At 57.0% G+C, this 21,160-nt stretch overlaps 1 protein-coding gene across 5 annotated transcripts in view; it reads left to right on the plus strand.

Annotated features, from left to right (window-relative positions):
• Positions 1–19,854, plus strand: part of TSPAN11 (tetraspanin 11) — a 73,806-nt gene extending 53,952 nt beyond the window's left edge. Inside the window, exons 4-9 of one of the 5 annotated variants that reach the window (XR_002084531.2) lie at positions 3,935–4,009; positions 4,900–5,004; positions 7,854–8,012; positions 8,383–8,469; positions 8,658–8,740; positions 15,137–15,153. Coding sequence is in view for 4 of the 5 variants with exons in the window: in XM_019464824.2 (XP_019320369.1) it covers positions 3,935–4,009; positions 4,900–5,004; positions 7,854–8,012; positions 8,383–8,469; positions 8,623–8,700 (504 nt within the window). In the remaining variant the exon portion in view is untranslated. Of the gene's footprint in view, positions 1–3,934; positions 4,010–4,899; positions 5,005–7,853; positions 8,013–8,382; positions 8,470–8,622; positions 8,741–15,136 lie in introns of all 5 variants that reach the window. The other 4 variants (XM_019464824.2, XM_019464825.2, XM_019464826.2 and 1 more) reach the window with 4 other exon arrangements.
• Positions 19,855–21,160: the final 1,306 nt, after the last annotated feature.

Consider the following 21,160-nt stretch of genomic DNA (forward strand, 5'->3'; position numbering starts at 1 on the left):
AGATGTGCACTCACAGGTCTTCATCTGGGATGTTTACTGAGCATGCCTCTAGACCCAACACCGTACCAGGCACTGAGGCCAGAAGAACCTGAGATGTGGTCCCTGTTCCCCAGAAACTCACAGTCATTCTGGGGAGACGGGGTCACAACATCTGAGGCAATGATAACCTCTACAGAGCAGTAGGTACGGATACATCACTCAGCCAGCCCGTGAGGAAGAGTGTGGCAGACAGAAGGGAGGGCACAGGGGCAGCTCTGAGTCTAGTCGAGAAGGAGCCGTGCTGAAAGTTGTGTCAGAAGGTGGAGGCAGGTGCAGCACTGTAGGCGCGTGGACGGGGGTGCTTGGCACCCACTGCTGACCCGGGGAGGGCTTCGTGGAGGCCATGACCGAGCCCGGTGATAGAGGGACAGGCAGGGGAACACTGAGGGCAGATACATGGAGGCTGGAAGGCTTGAGCGGTGTTTAGGGAACCGTGTGCAGGAACAGAAGGAGTGCTTTGCAGATTGGCGGCCAGCTAGCCTGTGCCGTAGGAGTACTGGGATGATTTGGCTGGACATCAGGAAGGCTTGGTAAAGAAAAAGGTGGAGCAGCAGAGGCGAGGCACTTGTATCACATGGCAGCCCCCCACCAGCCTGGCCCCACTGCCCAGAGGCAGGGCTGCCAGGCCCCTCGGTGCAGGGGGATCCCAGCGAGCACAACCTTTTGCCTGCTTCCCCGGGGACTGTCGCACTGGAGCTGTGATTCAGGGCCACCCCCACCCGGGTGAGTCACATACCTACAGCCCTCCTGCCACCGAAGCTGCGCCCATGCCCACCGAGCACCCAGCCGGTCCACTCCCTGGCACCCCATGTCGGTCCCCCAAAACCCCCGCCTGGCCCTCACTTCCCTCCCAAGGGCCTCTGAACAGCTGGAGACAGCACTCTCCCCACTCCTGACAACTCCGTCAGGTTGGGGAGCCTGTCTGATGCCTCCAAACCGTTTTGAGGGGCTGGCATGTACTAATTTAGGCTGCCATTACATCAGGGATGTGGTTCAGTTTCTCTCCCTTCCCATCAACCCTCCTCCCAGCCCAGTGTCAATAGCAACGGCGTCAGTGACGTCCTGGGGGAGCAGCACGACACTGCCAAGTCTTCATGACTACCAGCCAGCGTGACTCTCGGCTGACAGCCCCTGGTGATCAGTGATGGGTGATCAGTGATTGGGAGAAGAGCCTCTCCCGCCCCCCCCAGAGGGAAGGTGCCAAGACACCGAGATGCTGCCCTCCCAGCCGCCAGGGGCCCGCATCCTCCCGTTCAGTCACGGGCTCCCTCACGTCTTCTGGCCACACCACAGAAGGCACATGGGGCACACCTAGGGAGCCTGGGAGCATCCAGCCGGCAGTCACTGCATGCAGGATCCTGTGTGGCAGGAGGAGAGTCGGCCTCAGGGTACCAGGGTCAGGGGGAGCAGAGGGCAGTTTGGGGCGAGCAGGATGGGTGGCCGAGTCAGGATGTCCGCAAAGCTGCTGGGGGCTGTCAGAGGGACTGGCCCAGGCCACTGCGCCTGCAGCTGGCTGACAAGCCTGGCTCACCTCATGCTGTCACGCACAGGCTCCGGGAGCAGGAAACATCTCAGACCACCGTGAAGTGGAATCCCCTCCCTCTGGGTCCTTTCAGCCCCTCGGGATGGGCAGGACTGCTGTGATGCCATTATGCCCACCCACAGGCTCAGTCCCACAGGCACAGCCACTGCATATGGCCCCGGATGCTGCATCCTGTAAGGGGCCTGAGGAAGGTCAGAATTCAGCCACATGTTCTCATGGGAGCACATTTTTGTAACTCACACCAGGCTGCCCATCCAGAGCCTGGAAGTGGCAGAGCCTGACCCAAACCGGAGTCAGCTGACTTCCGCCACCGTTCTTCAGGTTTCCAGGCCCTATATCTCAGAGGCTCAGCAAGCAGAGGGCCCATCCACAGACCCCTTGCCAGCCTCCTGCCTCACCTGGATACCATCCCACACCCTCCCTAGTCCCAGGCACACAGAACACTCCAGACCCCTCCCCGTGGCATAAAAAGTCAATGAGGCCCAGAGAGTGTGCCATCGTGGGATCTGCAACTCCCTTCCCCACTTCTAGACCTGATCCGGGTGCCCAGGAGCTCGCAGACAGCCTGAGTCTCCATTCAGAGCCTGCACAGGGTGACGAGGCTGCTGTGTCCCCCACACGCCACCACACCCAGCCTTCTGTGCATCCTCATCCAGGGATGGTCAGGGGGCGCCTGATCCTGGCCGTGCATGGACTGAGCTTGGACATGCAGGCCAGAGGCCTTTCCTTGTATGGCATTGAGCCCGGGGTAGGTGGGGAAGGGCAAAGCAGGAACCTCCATTTGTACTCTTGCCTTGGGCCCCACAGATGACAAGTGCGGCCACCATGATTCAGAGACAGGAAAGCTTCCCTCATTCCTGATGGTGGGCAGCTCTGAGCCTGGCAGACCGTGGGCTCAATAAGATGGCCGTGGGGTAGGTGCACAGTTCATGTAACTCAAAAGGAAGCCTTGTCCCCGGATGGAATGTTCTTCATGATCTTCATGAAAAGGAATACCTTCTCCTCCCCCTGTGTTTAAGTCCTGCCCATGCCAGACCCCATGCTGGGCTCCGGGAGGTAGGCAAGGCCTCAGGGACTCACGTCGCCTCTGAACTGGCCCAATGGCCCCTGCCCTGTGCCTTTTTCCCATTCCCATGCCCTCCTGCTGCATCCCTACCCCTGCTGAAGAGCCCTGGAATTTCAGAGCTCAGGCACAGGCTGAACATTCCTTGGAATCCAGTGATTTGAATGACTATAGCCAGGCGGATGGGCAGTACCTGGGGAGGGGGGTGGGGGAGACAACACCAACCACTGTTCATGGGGAGGGGGGCTAGGCTTCCCCAGAGGGGGCTAATTTCAGGCAGCAGCACCCCACTGCTTTGCCTCCTCTCCCCACTCCCTCTTTCCCTCTTCCCTGCCTAGAGCCTGCTTCCTCTCCACCACCACCCCCACCCCCACCCCTGCCATGCCCTCCTAGCCACGTGGGTCTGACATGCATTTTTGACCTGTGGGCCCCCACAAGAACACACCAGGATGGAGCAGTGTCCCGGAGCCTCCTGACTAAAACTGGGAGGGAGGTCACGGCAGAGAGAGCACAGCCAGGAACGCAGCCGGCAGGCTGTGAAGCGTACAGAGTGGGCCCTGAGTCTGGAGGAGGCCAGGCAGTAGTTGTGTCAGGAATTTAGAAACCCCTGCAGGGCCGTGAAGGCCTGGAAAACACACCGATGCCTTTCACAGGGCACTGCCTTTGCTATTTCCTGAGTCTTGGTCGCTGCCCAGCCACCCCTACACTCCCAGGCTCTTCAGCTCTCTCCACTCCCAGAACTCGGACGCCCCACGCCCTCTGCACTCTCCAGGCTTCACACAGGGCTCTCCCTCTGCCTGGCACATGCTTCCTGCCTTCTCCACCTGGTAGCTCATCCTTCAAGGTGCCACTCAGGTGTCCCCTCCTCCAGGAAGCCTTCTCTGACTGCCCTCCCCCCCACCTAGGTCTTGCCCCATAGTAACATTTGTAACACAGCATTGTAATCACTTACCTATGCCCCCACCACCAATAACTCTGAGGGCGGTAACCGTCTTACTTACGATACCTGGCATGTAGCAGGTATTTAATAAGTATCGGATGGATGGATGGATTGACACACTGACAGAAACCCAGTGGGTGAGGGGGTGAGTGGGGAACTCCGTGCCAGCAGCCGGGAGAGGTGAGCATGCCCAGAGCTGCCGGGAAGAGGGGGAAGATGGTATGGGTGGGTGATGGGGTCCTGGCAGGTCGCCCTGCCTCCCCTACTGCTTTGGGAAGACTTGTCCCGCAGCACTGTGTGCCTACCCAGGCCTGATCCCCGTGATGACCACCTTCCTCCTTGCTCCTAGTACTTCTGCCTGTTGCTGGTGATCTTCCTCGTGGAGCTGGTGGCAGGGGTCCTGGCCCACATGTACTACCAGAGGGTGAGTAGACCCTCTTCCTGTGTTCCCCATCGGTGCCCCCTGTTGCCCTGGAGGCAACTGTGGGGCGGGGTGCAGAGGCATGGGGGAGCTAAAGCTCGGCAGTGACACAGAGGGCGGTCTCATGTCCCTGGCCCCAACAATCCTCAGTATACCTGGGTCCTACTTCTTGTCTGGCTTCCAGCAATTCTCTGCCCTATCTGTTGATGCTGACTTATTTGGCATGGGGGCTGGGGAGTGGGAATGCCCCGTGGGAGGTGGGGTGGTCTCTCTCCCCTCCTAAGCAGAGATAGAGGATGAACCTAGCAGGTGGGCATCCAAGGAGAAAGGCTGGGGCCGGGGCTACCTGCCAGACTATGAAGACAGCACCGGGCCTCGCCTGCCTGCAGCAGACAAGGATGAAGTAGCCGGTCGGGTCTCCTCCCACTGGCTGCTGTGAACCAGGGGTTTGAGGTCATGACCAGGGTGAGACAGATGCCTGCACTGGTTGTTTTAAGGCAGCACCGTACAACTGATGGGTGCCCATAGGATAACAACTGTAAATATTGTGAATGTCACCTCATAATCAAAATGAGAAAAAGATATTTATTTAAAAGCACCCCCTGTGCCCAGCCTCATTGCCCTCGCACCAGCTTTGAGCCGTCCCCTCCCTGGCCTGCCTCTCAGTTCTGTCTATCACCTGCCTGGCCCCAGCTTTTACAACATCTCTCCACGAACTCTGTGTTCTGAGCGGTCTCCTACGACACTCCCATTACGCTGGGGAACGTCTGCCCTCACACCATTCCAAGTCCGTGGTGCTCGAGGCTAGCTGGCCTGGCTTTGGAGCGGGCCTGGAGAACGAGGCCAGGGTGAGTGGTTCTGCTGATGCCACCTTCCCTCTCCACTCTCTCCAGCTCAGTGATGAACTGAAACAGCACTTGACCCGGACGCTGGCTGAGAACTACAGGCAGCCGGGAGCCGCGGACATCACAACCTCAGTAGACCGTCTCCAGCAGGATGTAAGCACCCGCCCCCTGGGCTTGAAGGCCAAGCAGATTCAAATTCCGACTCTGTCCCTTCCTGTCTGTGTAACCCAGGACAGGTTACTTACCTTCTCTGAGCTTCATTTGCCTCCAAAACGAAGCCTCACTGCGCGTGTTGATCATTCAGTACCATCGCGTATGCGGAAGTCCCCGCCACCATGAAAAGGGCAAGTTGAATCCTGGCCCTTTCCTTCTTCCTCCTGTGCCCTGGCCCCACCACGGCCCCCTTGACTGCCTCCTCCAGGTCCCACCCCTAGGGCCCTTGCGGGCAGGAAGCTGGCTGCGTCAGGAGAAGAACTTCTCTCCTGACCGGGATCTGGGCTCCTTCCATCAGCAGGGCTGTCTTCTTCCTCCTCTGGGGGCTGACAGCTGAGGTCCCGTATGAGTGAACTGTAACAGGCAGAGCTATTTCAGCCAGACTGCTGCAAGAACTTCCCAGTTGTGAGCCGTGGGGCGGAACGCTGGGGGACAGAAAGGTGGTCCCTCCAAGAAGAGGCTCAGCAGACCCCTTCAGTGAGGCCCGTGGTCCTGCCAGAAGTAGGGAAGGGACAAATGGCCCCCAGACCTGCCCTGTGCAGTATGGTAGCCACTAGCCATGTGCAGCTAGTTAAATTTACATTACAAAATTCAGTTCCTCAGTCACTAGCCACATTCCAGTGCCCAATAGCCATAGATGCCACCGAATTGCATAGGACAGATATAAAGCATTTCCATCATTGAAGAAAGTTCTGTCGAACAGTGTGACTCCAGGATCCTGATGGTTTCACGTCTGAAAATTTGAGGAAACTCTACCGGCCCACTCTGGTCCCCCTTCTCCCTGCCACCTTAGCCTGTGGTCTCTGCTCTATCCTGTATCTACAGACCCCACCCTCGGCCTGAGGCCTTGGTCTTTCTGCCAGGAATACCAGGCCAGTGAGTGGAGTAGAGGTTAGCATCTTAGCTCAGCTGGGGAGGCACCTTCTCCGTCTCCCCAAGACTGGCTTGGATCCCAGTAGGCTCTGTGCAGAGGGGTCTCTTGTGCTCTGCGATAGTGGCTGAGGGCACTCATGTACACATAGGTACACACATCCACACCCACACGCTTAGCCCACACATACCCTGCTGGTCAGCCCAAAGCTCAGTCTGCATTTTTAGGGCCTCCCACATGGAGCACTGAGCCTGAATCCCTGCCCTCGGGGCCTTAGTTGGGGAGCCCAACACACGCAGTCAGTGCTAGGCTGGGAGGACCCTCTGAGTGGAGAACAGAGCTGGGAAGGCCAAGGGGAGAAGCAGGAAGGAGGGCCTGGGTTTGCCTAGTTAGAGAGGATGGGAGGGGCAGTCAGAGAGTAGGGAACAGCATGAGAAAGGGCACAGCTGGGAGCCACTATCTGTCACTGCCCCAGGCCTCCTCCATGGGCACCTGAGCATGTGGGCATGACCTCACACATGCCAGCAACGGTTAGAACCAGAGGGGCACGAGGGAGCCTGGGCCCAGGCCCGCATCCTAGGCGTGAGGAAGCAGCCCTGAGAAGGCAGTGGCTTCAGGCCAAGGCCAGCATCTGGGCTGCGGGCTGCACCCCAGTATGTAAATGACACCCACATGCCTGCATTCACAAAACAATCATAGCATAGAGGGTGTCACTAACTGCTCACCCCGGCAGGGCTCGCTTCTCAGGGCTTCACAGAATTGCCTCTTGCTGTCTTCACACAGAGCGGTGTGGAGGGGCTTCCTGAGCCCCATTTACACGTGACAAAACTGAAGCCCAGAGAGGCTAGATAACCTGCCCGGGGACACACCGCAGTATAATCCCACATGACACCTAGCACACACTGTGCTGTTCCTGGCTCCATGTGCTGTTCTGTTCTGCCTGCCTCCTGCCTCCTCCTCTTCCTTGTGGGACCTTTCCACTAGCCCCTTCCTCCTCTGAGCTCCACACAGCTCCCGATGTCTCCCCTACTAAGCTGTAGTCACTGAGAAGCTTCAGAAAACCAGGAACCATATTACTCATGTGTGAGCCCAGTGCTAGCTTCACTCCTGGCACATAGTAGGTGCCTATCAAACACCTGTTAACTGTACTGAACGTACCTCCCACCCAGCCTGCACCTCCACACACCAGAAACAGTCTCAAAACCGCTGCCTGTGTGGCTCACACGGGGACTTGGATTCTCAGTCCCTCAACTCAAGGGCAAGAGAGAACCAGTGTCCTGTTGTGTCTGCATCACTGGAGACCTGGGTTGGTGCTTTCCTGCTCTGGAGTGGCACAGATGACCCAGGTCTTACCCAGCGCCAACTCCACCCCCTGGTCAACACTGATCTGCCCACACTGTGGCTCTGGGACACTCTCTGTGTCCCTCCCTGCAGGTCTCTGGGCTCTGAGGCTTCAGGGTCTGAACGAGGGTCCAGGAACCTCTGGCAAGGCTGGGTCCCTGTTCCTGAGGTCCTGCCTCGCTGGGTGACCAGAAAAACACCCCCGTGTGGTGTGAGCTCTCCCGGGGGTATACAGCCCCACTCTCTCGGGGACCCACCTCCATCTATCTCCCCACCCGTCTTCTCAGAGACTCTCCCTGCTGTCAGGATGCCCAGCGTAATCTCCTTAAAGGACTTGCATGGATAGAAGGTAGCCATAAGGTGTCTTGCAGCCAGCTTCTGCACCTTCCTGGAGAGAAGGGCCCCCAAAAGCCCAGCTTCCTGCTCAAAACAGGCAAAGGGGAAAATTCGCAGGGAGAACAAATCCCTATTTGTTCTTGAGTTAGTATTTGAATAACGAGTCCTGCAGCCCTGACACGGAGGGACCAGAGGAGCCTCCTGCCAGGTCTTCACCTCCAGCCTCCTTCTGTCCCTCTAGTTCAAGTGCTGTGGAAGTAACAGCTCCGCCGACTGGCAGCACAGCGCATACATCCTGTCTCAGGAAGCCGAGGGCCGCCGGGTGCCGGACAGCTGCTGCAAGACGGTGGTGGCCCGCTGTGGGCAGCGGGCCCATCCCTCCAACATCTACAAGGTGGAGGTGAGCGTCCAAGCTCCAGCTGAGGCATGCAGAGCACACCCCACCCCACCCCACCCCACCCCAAATGGGAGGCTCAGGCAGAGGGGCGGGGAGAAGCAGAACACGCTTTCTCATTGGCCGTGAGACCGCACAGGGCTGTCAATGGTCTCCAGGAAGCAGCTTGGGGACAAGCACCTGCTGGTGGGAGGTTCTGAGACATCATGGCATGCCCCTGAATCACCCGAGAAGCCTGTGGGCAGTTGAAAGGCTGGAGCAGGCCCATTAAACCTCTGGCCTGCCCTCAGCGGGGTGGATGCAGCACCGGCCAGCCCTTCCCTCCGCAGCCTCGCCTACTTCACGCCGGCCTGCGTGACCTACCGTTACCTTACAGGGAGGCTGCGTCAGCAAGCTGGAGCAGTTCCTGGCTGACCACCTGCTGCTCATGGGGGCAGTGGGCATCGGGGTGGCCTGTCTGCAGGTGAGTTGGAGCACGGATTAGGAGAGGGGGTTGTTTGGAAGAGTTCTGAACCCCTCTCCCATCGGCAGAGATCACAAATCACTGACCCTCTGCACACCCATGCCCTGTCCTGCCCTCTCCTCCCCTCCTCTTCTCGCCACTTGCCCTTGGCAGCCAGGAATGAATCACATGGTCACTCTCTTCCCCAGAAAAGATGAAGGAAAATGCCTGGGGGCCTGGGGGACAACTTGAACTTGTAAGAGACCTGGGAGGAGTGTGAGTGTGGGCTCAGGTATGTGCATGCACCCTCTGTGTGTGCACGTGGGTGTGTGTGTGTGCACATGGATTACCCGCATGCATCTATGTGTATATGGGGTTGTATGCATGTACGTGCGTTTAGGTGTGCTTGTGCATGTGTGTATATGTGTGTGCATGTACAAGTACCCATTCCTGTGTGTGTGTGCACACACACATGCCCGTGGATGTGCACTCCCTGTGTACTCCCAGCTCTTTGAGCGATGTCTTTTGCTCAGTTTCACTGTTCCACCCCTCCCTCTGCTGCAACCCAGGAAGTCAGTGTCACTCTCAGATCTGCTTTAGTCAAAGGTCCATACAGAGGAGTCAGGAGGGCACCCTCAGGCTGGGGCAGATACAGGGGCAATGGCCCTGCACACCCACCTCGCCTGGCACTCTGCTTTGGCCCAGCAGGTTCTAGAGGGAGCTCAGCACTGCCCCACCCTTCCCACCCCCCGGGACCACCTGCACTGATGAGGAAAGGGGTGAGAGGCTGGGACCTCAGAGGACCCGGATCGAACCCTTCCTCTGCTCCTGTATGACTTAGTGCAGTTACAGCCCTGCCCGCAGCTTCTCCGACCATAAAATGTGGCTTATTTCCCGAACCACATAAGGTCTAGAGAAGAGCGAGGTGATGAGTGTGACACACTCACTGTGCCGGGCACAGGTGAAGGCCTCAAGTCAGTGGAAGTGGTTGTTATCCAGCCATCTGTAGACTTCAGAGTGGTTTCAGGTGCTTTCTATCATTAGATCCCCACCACGACCTGAGACCTGGGCCAGGTGAGGTAGTAAGTGTGCTCCCATTTTACAGATCAGAAAGTTGAGACCCAGAGAAAAGACTTACCCAGGGTGTCACATACTGAAGTGGCACCCAGGTCTCCTGGCTCTTGGTCATTTGCTTTTGCCAGCCCCCTCCCCTCACCCCACACCTCCCCAACCGCCAACACAGATTTCTTTGGAAAGCAAAGCAGGGGCTGGTATCAGCAGCTGGCTCAGGGAGGCTGCCAGTGTGGGGTTCCTTCCAGATCACCGCTCTCCCTGCCCACATCAGTCTGTGCGTTCAGAGGACCTAGCTGCAGCCTCCTCCACTGGGCTCGACACTCTGGGGGAGTGGGGGGACCAGGCAACCTCAGGCTGGTTATTTCATCTCTGAGCCTCAGTTCCTTGTTTGTAAAATGGGGCTAATTATACCTAGTTTGGTGAGAGGATTAGCAATATATATGTAAATCACTTGTCACTGATGAGCAGATAGCAGGTGTTCAATAAATGGTACCATCATTATTTTTATCATCTCCACCTGGGCACATTGTCTCTCAAAAAAGCCCTCATTGTTTCCTGGCCAGAGCAGCTCCCCCTTCATCTCCATAATTAGCATGCAGGCCAGGAGCCCCAGGGGGCATTAAGCAGAGCCCCTCTTTTGCAGGATCCCAAGGCAGGCCTTCTGTCCCACACACCCCAGTGGGAGCTGAGGAAGGGGCTGCTCTGTGCTCCAGCGCCAACTGAAGTTTCCAGAAACCTGCTGTCTCCTTCAGGTGCTGAGGGGGCCTGCTGTGCATGGACACTGACCAGGCCAGGGCCACACTCCCCATCCATTTCCTCCTGGTCTCTCTGGCTGTGGGAGCCTGGAGAAACTGAAGACAGGGGCAGTGAGGCCTAGAGCAGGGAGTGGGTCTGCCAGTGCCCCAAGCCCAAGGTCAAGGTGAAACAAGTACCCTGTGAAAGTACTGCTGGGAGGCCATGTTGTCAGGAGGGTGCCTGCCCGCTGCAGAGGGGTTTCCTCCTTGTAAACATCCCCAACCGTGAAGTCTCGGTCCTCCAGGGCTCTCTGTGGAATGGCACCAAGTGTCCCTCAGAGAGAGCTTCACCCAGCCACCACTGTGGACCCCCATCCATAGCCCAGATTCTCCCCCGACTCTGGCTGAAGCCGGTCCTGCAGCAGCCAAGCCTCGGTTACAGCCCCCTCTGCTGGCCAATGCTGGAACTAAGCTGCCCAAGTCCCGGTTGGCCATCAGCCTTGAAGGGCTCACACACACCAGTCGTGTCCCTAAGCTCACAGTCACCCTCCACCAGTGTAGGTATCCCCACACACGCCCAGCCTGGCACTTCAGAGACTCCCAAGGCTCAGGAGATAAAAGGCCAAGGTGGTGGCTCATGTTTCCCTAGTCCCCAGCACTAGAGGAGACCTTGCTATGAAGTCAGAGGACCTCTCCTCTTCTTATGTGATCCTGAGGAAGTCATGTTCCCTCCCTGAGCCTTGGCTTCCTTCCCTATAGAACGGAGGAGATGGACATTGTTGAGCCTTCCTTTAAGTGGCAGAATTCTATAACCCATGGGAATCTCACGTAGGAGCCCGCAGTATTAAACAAGCATGAGGTTGTGCTGCTGTGGAGTTGGGGCTCTAAGGTTCCATGAATTTTGGTAAGAACCCAGCCTCAGTGTGACTCCTGTGCCACCATATTCTAGAATGTTAAGGCATGTCTTGTGCATACTGTGAACACCAAGCAGAGGATGTGACAAACATAACAAACCCCGATTCCAGCCATTTGGCAACCTGTCACTTGTTGCCCCGTGGATGTGTGGACCAGGGCTGACATGCTTAGATCATAGCGGGCTGGGGGGAGACAGGATCTCCACAGAGCCTCCACGGCCACAGGCCTCAACCTGGGCTGCACATGGGGACCACCTGAGGAGTTTTAAAACTGCCCAAGGCCCCGGCTGCACCCCAGCACAATTAAATCACTTTGTCTGGGGCTGGCACCCAGGTACCAGCATACTTGTGAAGCTCTCTGGTGGGTTCAGTGTGCAGCCTGGCTGAGAACACTGGCCCACATGAACGACAAGAGCCACAGGGCACCTGGAAGTCAGATGTGGGAAAGGTCAAGGGCCAGGGAGAAGATGGCACCATCACAGTCCTTAACCACCCAAAGGCAGGCAGGTGGGGGAGGGCACATTCCTGGGAGGGACCGGAGGACAGACAGGAACAACAGGTAGAATTTACAAGGAGACAGGCTGGAGAACTTGCTAACAATTGGAATCTTTCAGCAGTGGTCCCTGTGAAGCACGAAGCTGTCTGTGGCTGCAGGTCGGGGCAGAGGTTGGGGGCTGGCAGGGACCCTGAAGTGGGGAGACCCACATGTGATGGGCTGCAGGTCCCTGCCCCGCTGCTGCATGCACCTGTTCCTTTCAGCAAGACCCTGTAGGGCCCTTCTGTCCACGTGGGCATGTGGCCATCACTGCTCTGGTTTTCAGACCTGACAGGGATAATTGGGGTCTGGAGTTACCTCCAAATCAGACTCTTCTTTCTGGAAGGACCTTACCGGTTATCTAGTGGATAACCATCAGCCCCGGCTGCACATGACAATCAGATTTGAAAAGTACCCTTGCTTGGGCCCCATGCCAAGGATTCAGGCTCAGATAGATGGGACGAGTCCTGTGCCTGGGTGTTTTTTCAAGCTCCCCAGGTGATTCACATGTGCACCTAGAATAGAGAACACTGGGCCCACCCCTTTCACATATACCTGAAGACACCAAGCCCAGCGACATGGTCACTTGCTAACAGTCACATGGCCACCGTGGCAGAGCCAGCCAGGACCCCAACTCCAGGTCTCTCTGTTGTACACCAGCTTCCCCTTTTGGGTGGACTCTGGAGGCACTCCACCTTGAGGTAACTCTGGCAGAGAAACTTCTACCCAGGAAGGACATAGTGGCTCCACCCCCTTTTCCTACTGCCCTGCTCACACACAGACTCTGGGAGTCTCCCACCCAGAAGCCATGCAGAGTGAGCATTCATTGTTAGTTTTGTAATGAGAGCCTCTAGGTGCCAGGTGCCAGGTGCTATGGCCAGTGCTGGGGCCACACCAGTGGGCAGGATGTGGTCCCTTCTCCCAGGAAGCTTTCACTCGAGGCAGGAGGCACGTAGAACATGGGTTGTCACATGCCATCAGAGGCACTGTGCAAGTGTGAGACTTGGGGCTCGGGGGAGCATGTAAGAGGCCCTAACCTGTCAGGGCAGTCACAGAAGGCTTCCTGGAGGAAGTGATATATAATTAAATCTTGAAGGAGTTTGATGGGAAAAAGCAAGAGGGGAAAGAGTGACAGGGCGAGAGAATTGAATTGGCAGAGCCCTGGCCTGCTGCAGTGGAGGGAGGGCTTTATCCTGAGGGCTCTGGGGAACTAGGACCTGGCCTGTCAAAGCCTCAGGATGCAGGAGGGGATGGGAACCCTGATGTTGGTCCTGTCGTCCTGGATTTTAAAGACTGTCTCCAGGGAAGGCTACCAAGCAGTGAACAGATTAGAGGTTTCCCTATTGAGATTTGAGACTCAGAGAGGGTTATATCTGTGCCCAGGATCACACAGCCCCAAACAGAAACTACCCCATTCCTACTTCTATCCCAACATTCCCGTCCTGTAGATGGAAACATGTTGCAGAACCCAGAAAACTCACACAACAGCAGAGATTGGGATCTGCAGGTCAGTAAAAGGGAAACTGAAAGATTACATTGGATTGGCTTCCTGGGGCCTCCCTGGCCCTTCCTTGGTTCTCTTGGTGACAATCAAGTCCTGGCCCAAAAACCTCAAAAGCAGCTGAAACCATGCCACCTCCTTGTTGTAAACAGCCCCATGTGGCAAATGCTGTACCTAGGCAGGCTGCCAGAAGAGGGCGCCATGCACCACACAGCCAGGCCCCCACGCAAGCTGGGCGCCCCCGCAGCCATCTCCACGCATCCTCCTCCATTCCTGCTCCTGCACTCATTACCACGTGTTTCCTCTGCTCACCCCGTGCTGGCCACGCAAAGCTGTGGGTGCTGATTCGTCCACATCCTCCATCAGGAAGGAGCCGGCGGTACCAGGGATCCGATAGCTTCCACTGCTCCTCTGCATGAATCAAGGTGCTTGTGTGTGCGCACGTGTACGTGCACATGTGTGCAGACCTGTGTAGACATGTTGTGAGTGCATCCTTAGCCCCTCTGCATGTGTCAAGGTGGGGGCGTGTGTGCGGACATGCACCCTGCCTTCCCCGGGAGGCTCCCTGGTGGGAACACACATCTTCTACAGAAGTGCAGTTACGGGCAAGCTCTGCCCTCTGCCCTCCCGGTCCCCCAGCACAAACTGTCCACTGTAGATGTGGCCTCAAGTCCGTGCTGGCCCAGCTCTTCCCATCTGGCCTCCCCCCCCCCCCCCCGCAGAAAGAATCAGAAAGATCCAGATGACCCCACACGTTAGCCATCAAACCACGACGTGGGGATGGGGAAGAGAGGGTGCTGCACGACACCTGGCTGGAAAGGCTGCGATGGCACCTGCTTAAAGCCAGTGGGAGACAAGATAACCTCTCAAGCTGCCTTCAGCTTGTGGCACTGAGTCGGGAAGGAGATCGGCACTGCTCTCGCTACCAAGTCTGAAAGCTGCACTCACGGGTTTCTGCCCTCCTCCCATGTAGGGGTGGAGAGGAGAGAGGAGGGGGGAAGAAGAAGGGCTCATCCTCTGCCACCTCAGGCCAGCTAGCCTTGCAAAGAGAAACCAAATGCCTGCTAGCCCATGAGCGTCTTCATCAGCCTGCCCTCCTCCCACTGGTCAGAGCTCCGGGTGCATCCAGAGGGGCTCTAGCAAGATCAGGCCACCAGCAGCTATTGGAGAAATTTGGCAATGATGGGGCATTGTTCCCTATCTTCGGGGAGATCCACCTTCGCCCATGTGCCACAGGACATTCATGGGGCTGGCCTAGCAGCGCCCTCTTTCCTGTGGGTGGGGAGTCTGGATCCAATGGCATCATTACCATGGAAATATCACAGGCATGGGTCTCCGGGGTCTGACACATCCACATCTTGTCCTGCATTTTAGAGATTGGAAAAGTGAGGCCCCCCAGGGGGACAGCGATTGCCCAGTACTGCCCTGCTCTGGGCAGGATGCTCTTCTCGTTCAGCTAGTGGGTGTGACAGGCTATTAGGCAGGCTCCTAGGGCCTGAGTCTGGTGCTTCATTCCCAGCTAACTTACAGGACAAGTTGGGGACAGCTCCAGGTGCTCCTTTCAGAGCCTCAGTTTCCCCAGTGGCTTCTGTACATCAGCCAGTGAATCAACTATGAACCTTGGTTTTACTCTGGAGTCTGAGAGCAGCGAGACGCAGACAGACAGCAACAAGGGAGTGGAACTACTGTGGCTCAGGATCTGATGAAATCGGGCCATCTCTGGAGATCTAGGACCACAGACCAGCAGTGCACTGCTTGTTAGAAAGCAGAATCTCAGGCCCCACCCCAGACCTCCTGAGTTGGAATCTGCCCTTTATCCAGGTCCCCATGTGTGTGCCCAAGAGGGAGAAGCCTGCTGCAGGGCACTGCGGGAGAGCAGCTTCATGGGGTTCTGATTTCTCTTTGCTCCTCTGCTCTCTCCACCTGGCAGATCTGCGGGATGGTTCTCACCTGTTGCTTGCACCGGAGGCTCCAGCTGCATTTTTACTAACGGCCGACCGCGTTCCCCTCCAACTGCCCCTCACAAGGACAGGTGCCCAAATCCCATCTTCCAGGCCTGCAGAGTCAGCACCAGCTCACCTAGAAACTCCCAGAAACTCCCCCTACTCTTCCCAGCCCCTTTGGATCCACCAAGTGCCCAAGACTATGGCTCCTGTGATTCCCACCCAGGCAGGGGGGACCCATCCTGTGTGGAAACAACAACCAGCACCCCTCACCAGGCCTGGGGATCCTGTGGACGACAGGAGGGTGATAATCAGACCCTCCACTCCCTCCCAGCTCCGGAACCTAGAATGAAGGTCTGAAAGCCCCCCTGGGATGCCTGCATGGGGCACATGATCTCCCCACTGGTGCTGAGCACCCCTCTTCTTGTCTCTGCTTGGTGTGTTTTTCTCTACCCACGGGGAAGTGCTTACCGGCGGGGGGATGGAAGCAGTTAGGGTTGGCTCTGCCCCCAGAAGATCCAGCCCTTTGATCTGCCCGCCCCCACACCTCCTCACCTGGGAGTACCCCGGCAGTCTGGGGTCTGGTTCCTTCCCGCAGGGTCTGGCAGCAGAAAGGCCTGAGGTGAGGCCCCGGAACTGGGGTTGGGCAGCAGCAGGCTGGTGGGGCCACCAGGGTAGGGAGGAAGGCAGGTAAAGTGGCCACACCGGCACATGCTGCACCAGGACCTTGCATCCAGCCTAGAAACCTTCCCTGGGAGAGGTACCCCAGAAGACCATGGCCTGGAGCTCCAGTCTACAGTAAATGACCCTCAGGCCCCCTCTAGGGCCTGATTCTCTGGAATGCCAGGTTTTTTAAATGATCTCCAGCCCTTCATGTCAGTGGGAGTAAAAATCCTTCCTGATTAGGCCAAATCACAGACCCTGCAAAGTTGGAGCCACTGAGAAGGTACAGCTCTGAGTAGAAGGGTGCTGTGCCTGGAACCCCATTTTTCCTGGGCCCACAATCCCCAACCACATATGGCCACCACCATTCTGCCTCCAGGAGCCCTCGCTCTGCTTCCCAGAGTGAATATAGTGGCTTCTTTTGGTTCTATCTTGCGTCTCTGAATCAGGCAGGGAATTTTCAGGAAGAATTTTCTCAAATACTAAGGGAGAACAGAACAGAAAGAAAATCCTAGAAAATGCAGAATATAGATGCTGGCAGTTTTCCAAAGAACAGGTGTCAACTTGTAAGACAGCCATGGAGACGAGACCCTCCCCCTCCAAATAGCTATTACAAGTGGGTAACTTGTAGCGAGAGAACCCCACACCTGGCTTCCCACCTTCCAGGTGCCGTGCTTCCCGTGCTGGGGACCCTCTTACATCCCACCATGAGAGAGTGACCCCTTGTTGCCAAGATCAAGGGCAAGAAAGGTCACACCTTACCTCCTAACTCATTCTAGGCCCCAGTCTGATGAGCTCAGTTCTTGGTGACCTGGGGAGTCCTGGGTGAAGGGTGTTCTCCCTCCCATACACAGCTCACTGCTGTCCCTAAACACAGCCCTCAACTGTACAGAAACCGTACTTGCCCAGAACAGGGATTCCCCACATGCACAGAGGGAAGACCAGGTTCCGGGGGCAGATTGCCTCCCCTATCCTGGGGAATCTTCTTGTGGCTTCTCTCCTCCACCCTCAGGGTCCTGGGGCTGCTGATACAAGTTCATTAACAGGATACCAACTTTCCAGCAATCCCAGACTGCACCAAGGCTGGAAGAAATTGCGCCATGACTAGCTTTGCTGCCCTCCAGCTTCCTGGGACTCGTGCGGACAGTTGAAAAATGACTCCCAAGCTGTGTGCAGCTGGGCGCAGGCTGCCAGGTGTTACCAAGTGAGGTCTGAGAGAGAGAGTTCCTCCTGGGCAGGCAGCGATGCCCGGGGAGGTGCTGTGTCCTGTGGGACATGTCAGCCCCTGGCGGAGTCCCTGCACTCTTTACTGAGGTCAGCTGGGCTTGTGGAGACGGGGACAGGGGGATGGGCGGGATCGCTTGCACACCTTGTTGTCTGTCCCTGCCCCCCGAGGTGGGTTAGGCTGTCCTAGGCTAAGGGCAGGGGATTCCACCCTGGGCACCTGCCCACCCAGAGGGTAGCTGGAGGATGGAAGGACCAAGCTACAGAGAGAGAATGACCCAGAGCTTTGGGGAATGGTGACCAGCTAGCTCATGCTCACAGCTTGGGAGGGGTGAGGGTTAGAGGGAACTGAGGCCCAGGATGTGACAGGCTCCCTGCTCAGGGCATACAAAGGGCTGGGGTCTGGAGCCAAGGATGCCGTCCCCAGTGAGGTGTGCCCACCACACCTGAAAGGACGCAGATCTGTGCCCAGGATGACTGCCCCCAGGGCCCTGCTTAGAGACAGAGACAGAGAGAGTGAGCCATGACTGTTGAAATCTGTCCTCAGTCCTGTGTGAGCAAAAGGCCCCTACACACTGGGACCCAGAAAAGAAGCCAGCATTTTGTAAAGGTCAGAACATGGCAGATGCTGGGATGCACACAACCTGAGTTGCCACAACCTCGGCCTTCCCTTCCGCAGCACGCAAGGGTGGACAACCCCAGAGCACGGCATGTCCCCCACTCTCCGGATGACCTGTGTTGGGGGAGGCAAGAATGAAACTCAGTGTTTGGTGAGGAGATGAAGTCTTGTTTAAAATGTTTGTGACCACCCTTTTCTTCTCCCTACCTCTCCCGCCAGACTTGCCCCGACCCCAGGGGCCCCTCCGGCCTCGCCATGGGGGAGCGTCCAGGGCCTTGTGGTTACTGAAGGCCTACTGTGTGCTTAGCGTGTGTTAGTCGTGTAAGTGCTTTCTCTCCTGGTGATCACAACGGGAAGGCACTATTCCCCCCACTCTGCAGATGATGAAATTAAGGCTCGGAGAAATTAAGAGGTTGGCCAGTCAGTAGCAGTGGTTGTCGACATGCCACCCCCAGCCGGGTAGAAGTAAGGGGAGCCGGGCTGGGAGCCCCCTCTCCTCAGCATCCTGCGGCTCCCCATCTCTGCAGTAAGCTGTCAGGCTGCCATGCAGGAACAGCACGTCCCTCGGGGGCACTAACAGCCACAGCCTGGAAACCCCTCCCAGACTGGATGGAACTATCCATCCAGCCCCAGCCCAGCGCACCCTGGACATTTGCAATCAGCAGAGCAGTGTGGCTCCCTTCAGACTGACAGCCAGGCCCTCCTGGCGGAGTGGCTCAGGCAGCAGGCAGGAGCCCTGGGGAACCGTCGCTCAGGGGAACAGCCAGCCTATCACCTCGGGTGCCAACGCTGACACCAAGTGAGGGCAGACCAGACCTGAGCAATCAGAAACCGCAAACAGTGTGGAATCTGGTGCCCATGTGGAGATCACGTGTGGGGCCGTGGAGGGCTGATGAGGGCATGGTACACCCCTCTCCCTGCTCCGTACTGGGGGCCAGGGGAGAAACCTCAGGGTTCATGCACTCAGAGCCCCCCTGGGCAGGGGGGAGGCACCCCGGGTGGTGATGTTAACCACCTTATGCTACCTTTGCCTCCCCTGTGTTGTCGATGCGGGACTCTGGGCTGGCACAGTGTGGTCGCTGTCGTAGGGAGGGGGTGGCCTGAAATCTCACCAGGCTGTTCACCCTGTGTGCTTAGACCTGGAGGGGCCAATGCAGCACTGAGGGGGGTGAGGGTAGTGAGCCCCCTGGGACTCTTGAGCTCTGCAGCCAGTTTTAGTCTTAGGATCTGTCACTCTGGTCCATGCCTGGGGTTGGAGGTGGGGAAAGTGAATTGAAACACTTTCATCACCACCCACCCGACTTTCTGCCTTAAAAATGCTACTTTCTGGCCACTTTGGGCCTGGGGAGAGAAGGGGAGGGGGAGGGGAAGGCAGTTGACTAGCAAAGGACAGAACCCATCTTCCATGTCACTGCTGTGTGGTGCTCACATCCCCGAGGATGCCGGTGATATGTCTGAACCAGCAGTTCTCAAACTTGAGGAAGCATCCGGCCACCTGGAGGGCCTTCCAACAGACTGCCAAGTTTCACCCCTGAGCTCCACATCTGCAGGGTTGAGGCCAAGGACTTGCCATCTAATGAGTTCCCAGGTGCTGTTGGTGCTGCCGGCCCTGGAACCACCCTTTGAGAATCACTGCTTTAGACCACGCCACAAAGGACACTCTGCCACCTTCCTGTGTGTGCCACAACCCCCCCCCCCCCCCCAGAGTTCCGAAGCCCCTCAGGCTGTCCAGCTGGCCAGAAACGTGCCTCTCCAGCAGTGCCCTCTGGGTGGGTCTGTTATCTCGGCCGGGAAACCAGGTGTCTGGGTCCTCTTCCCAGAAGGAAACAGATCAGGTTCCCAGCCCCCTTTCCCACCGCCTTCTGTGTGCCTTGGGAGAGTGTGGTTCCATTCTCAGCACCCCCACTTTCTAGTTTAGCGCATGCGCCCCCTTCCTCTCCTGCTTATGCCCCCGAGTCACCCTGTGCAGGTGCCCCTAGGAATTCCAGGCAGCCCAGGATTAGGCCAAATGGGTTTCTGGAACCAGCTGGCCCATGGATATGGGATCATCACAGTATTCTAAAAACAGAGAAGTTGCCTTAACCTCCCGCTTATAGAGAAGTTGCCCTGGTTGTAAATATGCCCTCTCTTTAGCCGGCCTCAGCGTCAGCCTGGCCTCACATGCTGGGTGGCATGATAATAAAGGAATTGTATCTAGGACTACTTTCTGTTGCTTTTTTCCTCCTCTGCAGGGAAACCCCAGGTAGCTCATCAGATGTGTTTCAATCTACCGTACAAGCGGAAGCAGACAGTCACGGGGAGAAGGGGAGGAAGGAGGAGCCCTATTAGGAAACCCATTGACCACAGTGATTGGGGTCCTGCTTACCCTTCTTTTATCAGCTCCCACCTTTCCTCTGAACTGACCTCGTTTGCATGTGTGTGCCATTGGCTCCTGGCTCCATTGGCTCCTTGGCAAGAGCCAAGCTCAAATGAGCGAGCTTGAATCGCGTTCCTCTTAAAGCTGTCCGCCTTTCATCAGCCGGCATCCCCGCACCACTCACCCACGATGGACGGCAGCCTCTGTCAGTGAGCCTCCGGCCTGCACATCCTGCCGCGGTATCGCCCCATGCTGGCTGCAGCAGATGCCGGGTGTGGTGACAAGTCAGGGGCGAGGGGCCCTCTCTGGCTGGCCCTTGGGCCCCAGCTGAGTGTTGGAAGCTAAGACATGCACACCTACTGCTACCTGGGCCCCTAGACCATCTCACTAATTTGTCCATCTCCAAGTCCATAGTGGGATGCTTTTTCATCCAAATGCAGAAAGACTTCAATCTTACAAGTCAGAGGAGCTGAGGGCATCAGGTTGCCCAGCGTGGAGCTAAAAGGAAGTAAATGCTTTGATGCATTGACTTGATTTCATTCACTATTCTGTCTAGAGAACTTGAGGCAGGTCAGTGAGCCTGAACAGTACCTGGGAAAGCCAGACGCTGAGGACCCCAAGACGGCGGGAGTGGGGTGCGGTGGGGAGGCAGACTAGAAGTGAGCCTCTCGCCTGGGGAGAACCTGGAAGGGGCCTGTCACTTGCTATCTAAGCAGTTGGAGTCTGCAGCCCAGGCCAGCTCCCGTGTGTCTCTCCCTCCCCTTTGGTCGAGATCATTCACCAATCACAGCAGCAGCCCTCTGATGGCCTGGATGTTGAGAAATGCACCATTTGGGCCTATCCGAGGTCTCCTATCTTGTTGGACCCAGACATCTCACCTCCACCATCACTATGAGTATGAATGTGTGTACACATGTACACAAGTACACAAACGTGCCTGGGACAGACGGGCGCCCCTCCCTGCTGCACACAGGAGTGCCATGGGTGAGTATAACTGCTGTCTGAAATGGCTGTAGGAGCGCCTGCGTGGTTCAGTCAAATGTCCAACTCTTGGTTTCGGCTCAGGTCACGATCTCATGGTTCGTGGGTCAAGCCCTTCATCAGGCTCTACATTGACAGCATGGATCCTCCTTGGGATTCTCTCTCTTT

Source organism: Panthera pardus, unplaced genomic scaffold, assembly GCF_024362965.1.
Source record: "Panthera pardus isolate Hobbes unplaced genomic scaffold, ASM2436296v1 HiC_scaffold_6, whole genome shotgun sequence".
NCBI lineage: Eukaryota > Metazoa > Chordata > Mammalia > Carnivora > Felidae > Panthera > Panthera pardus.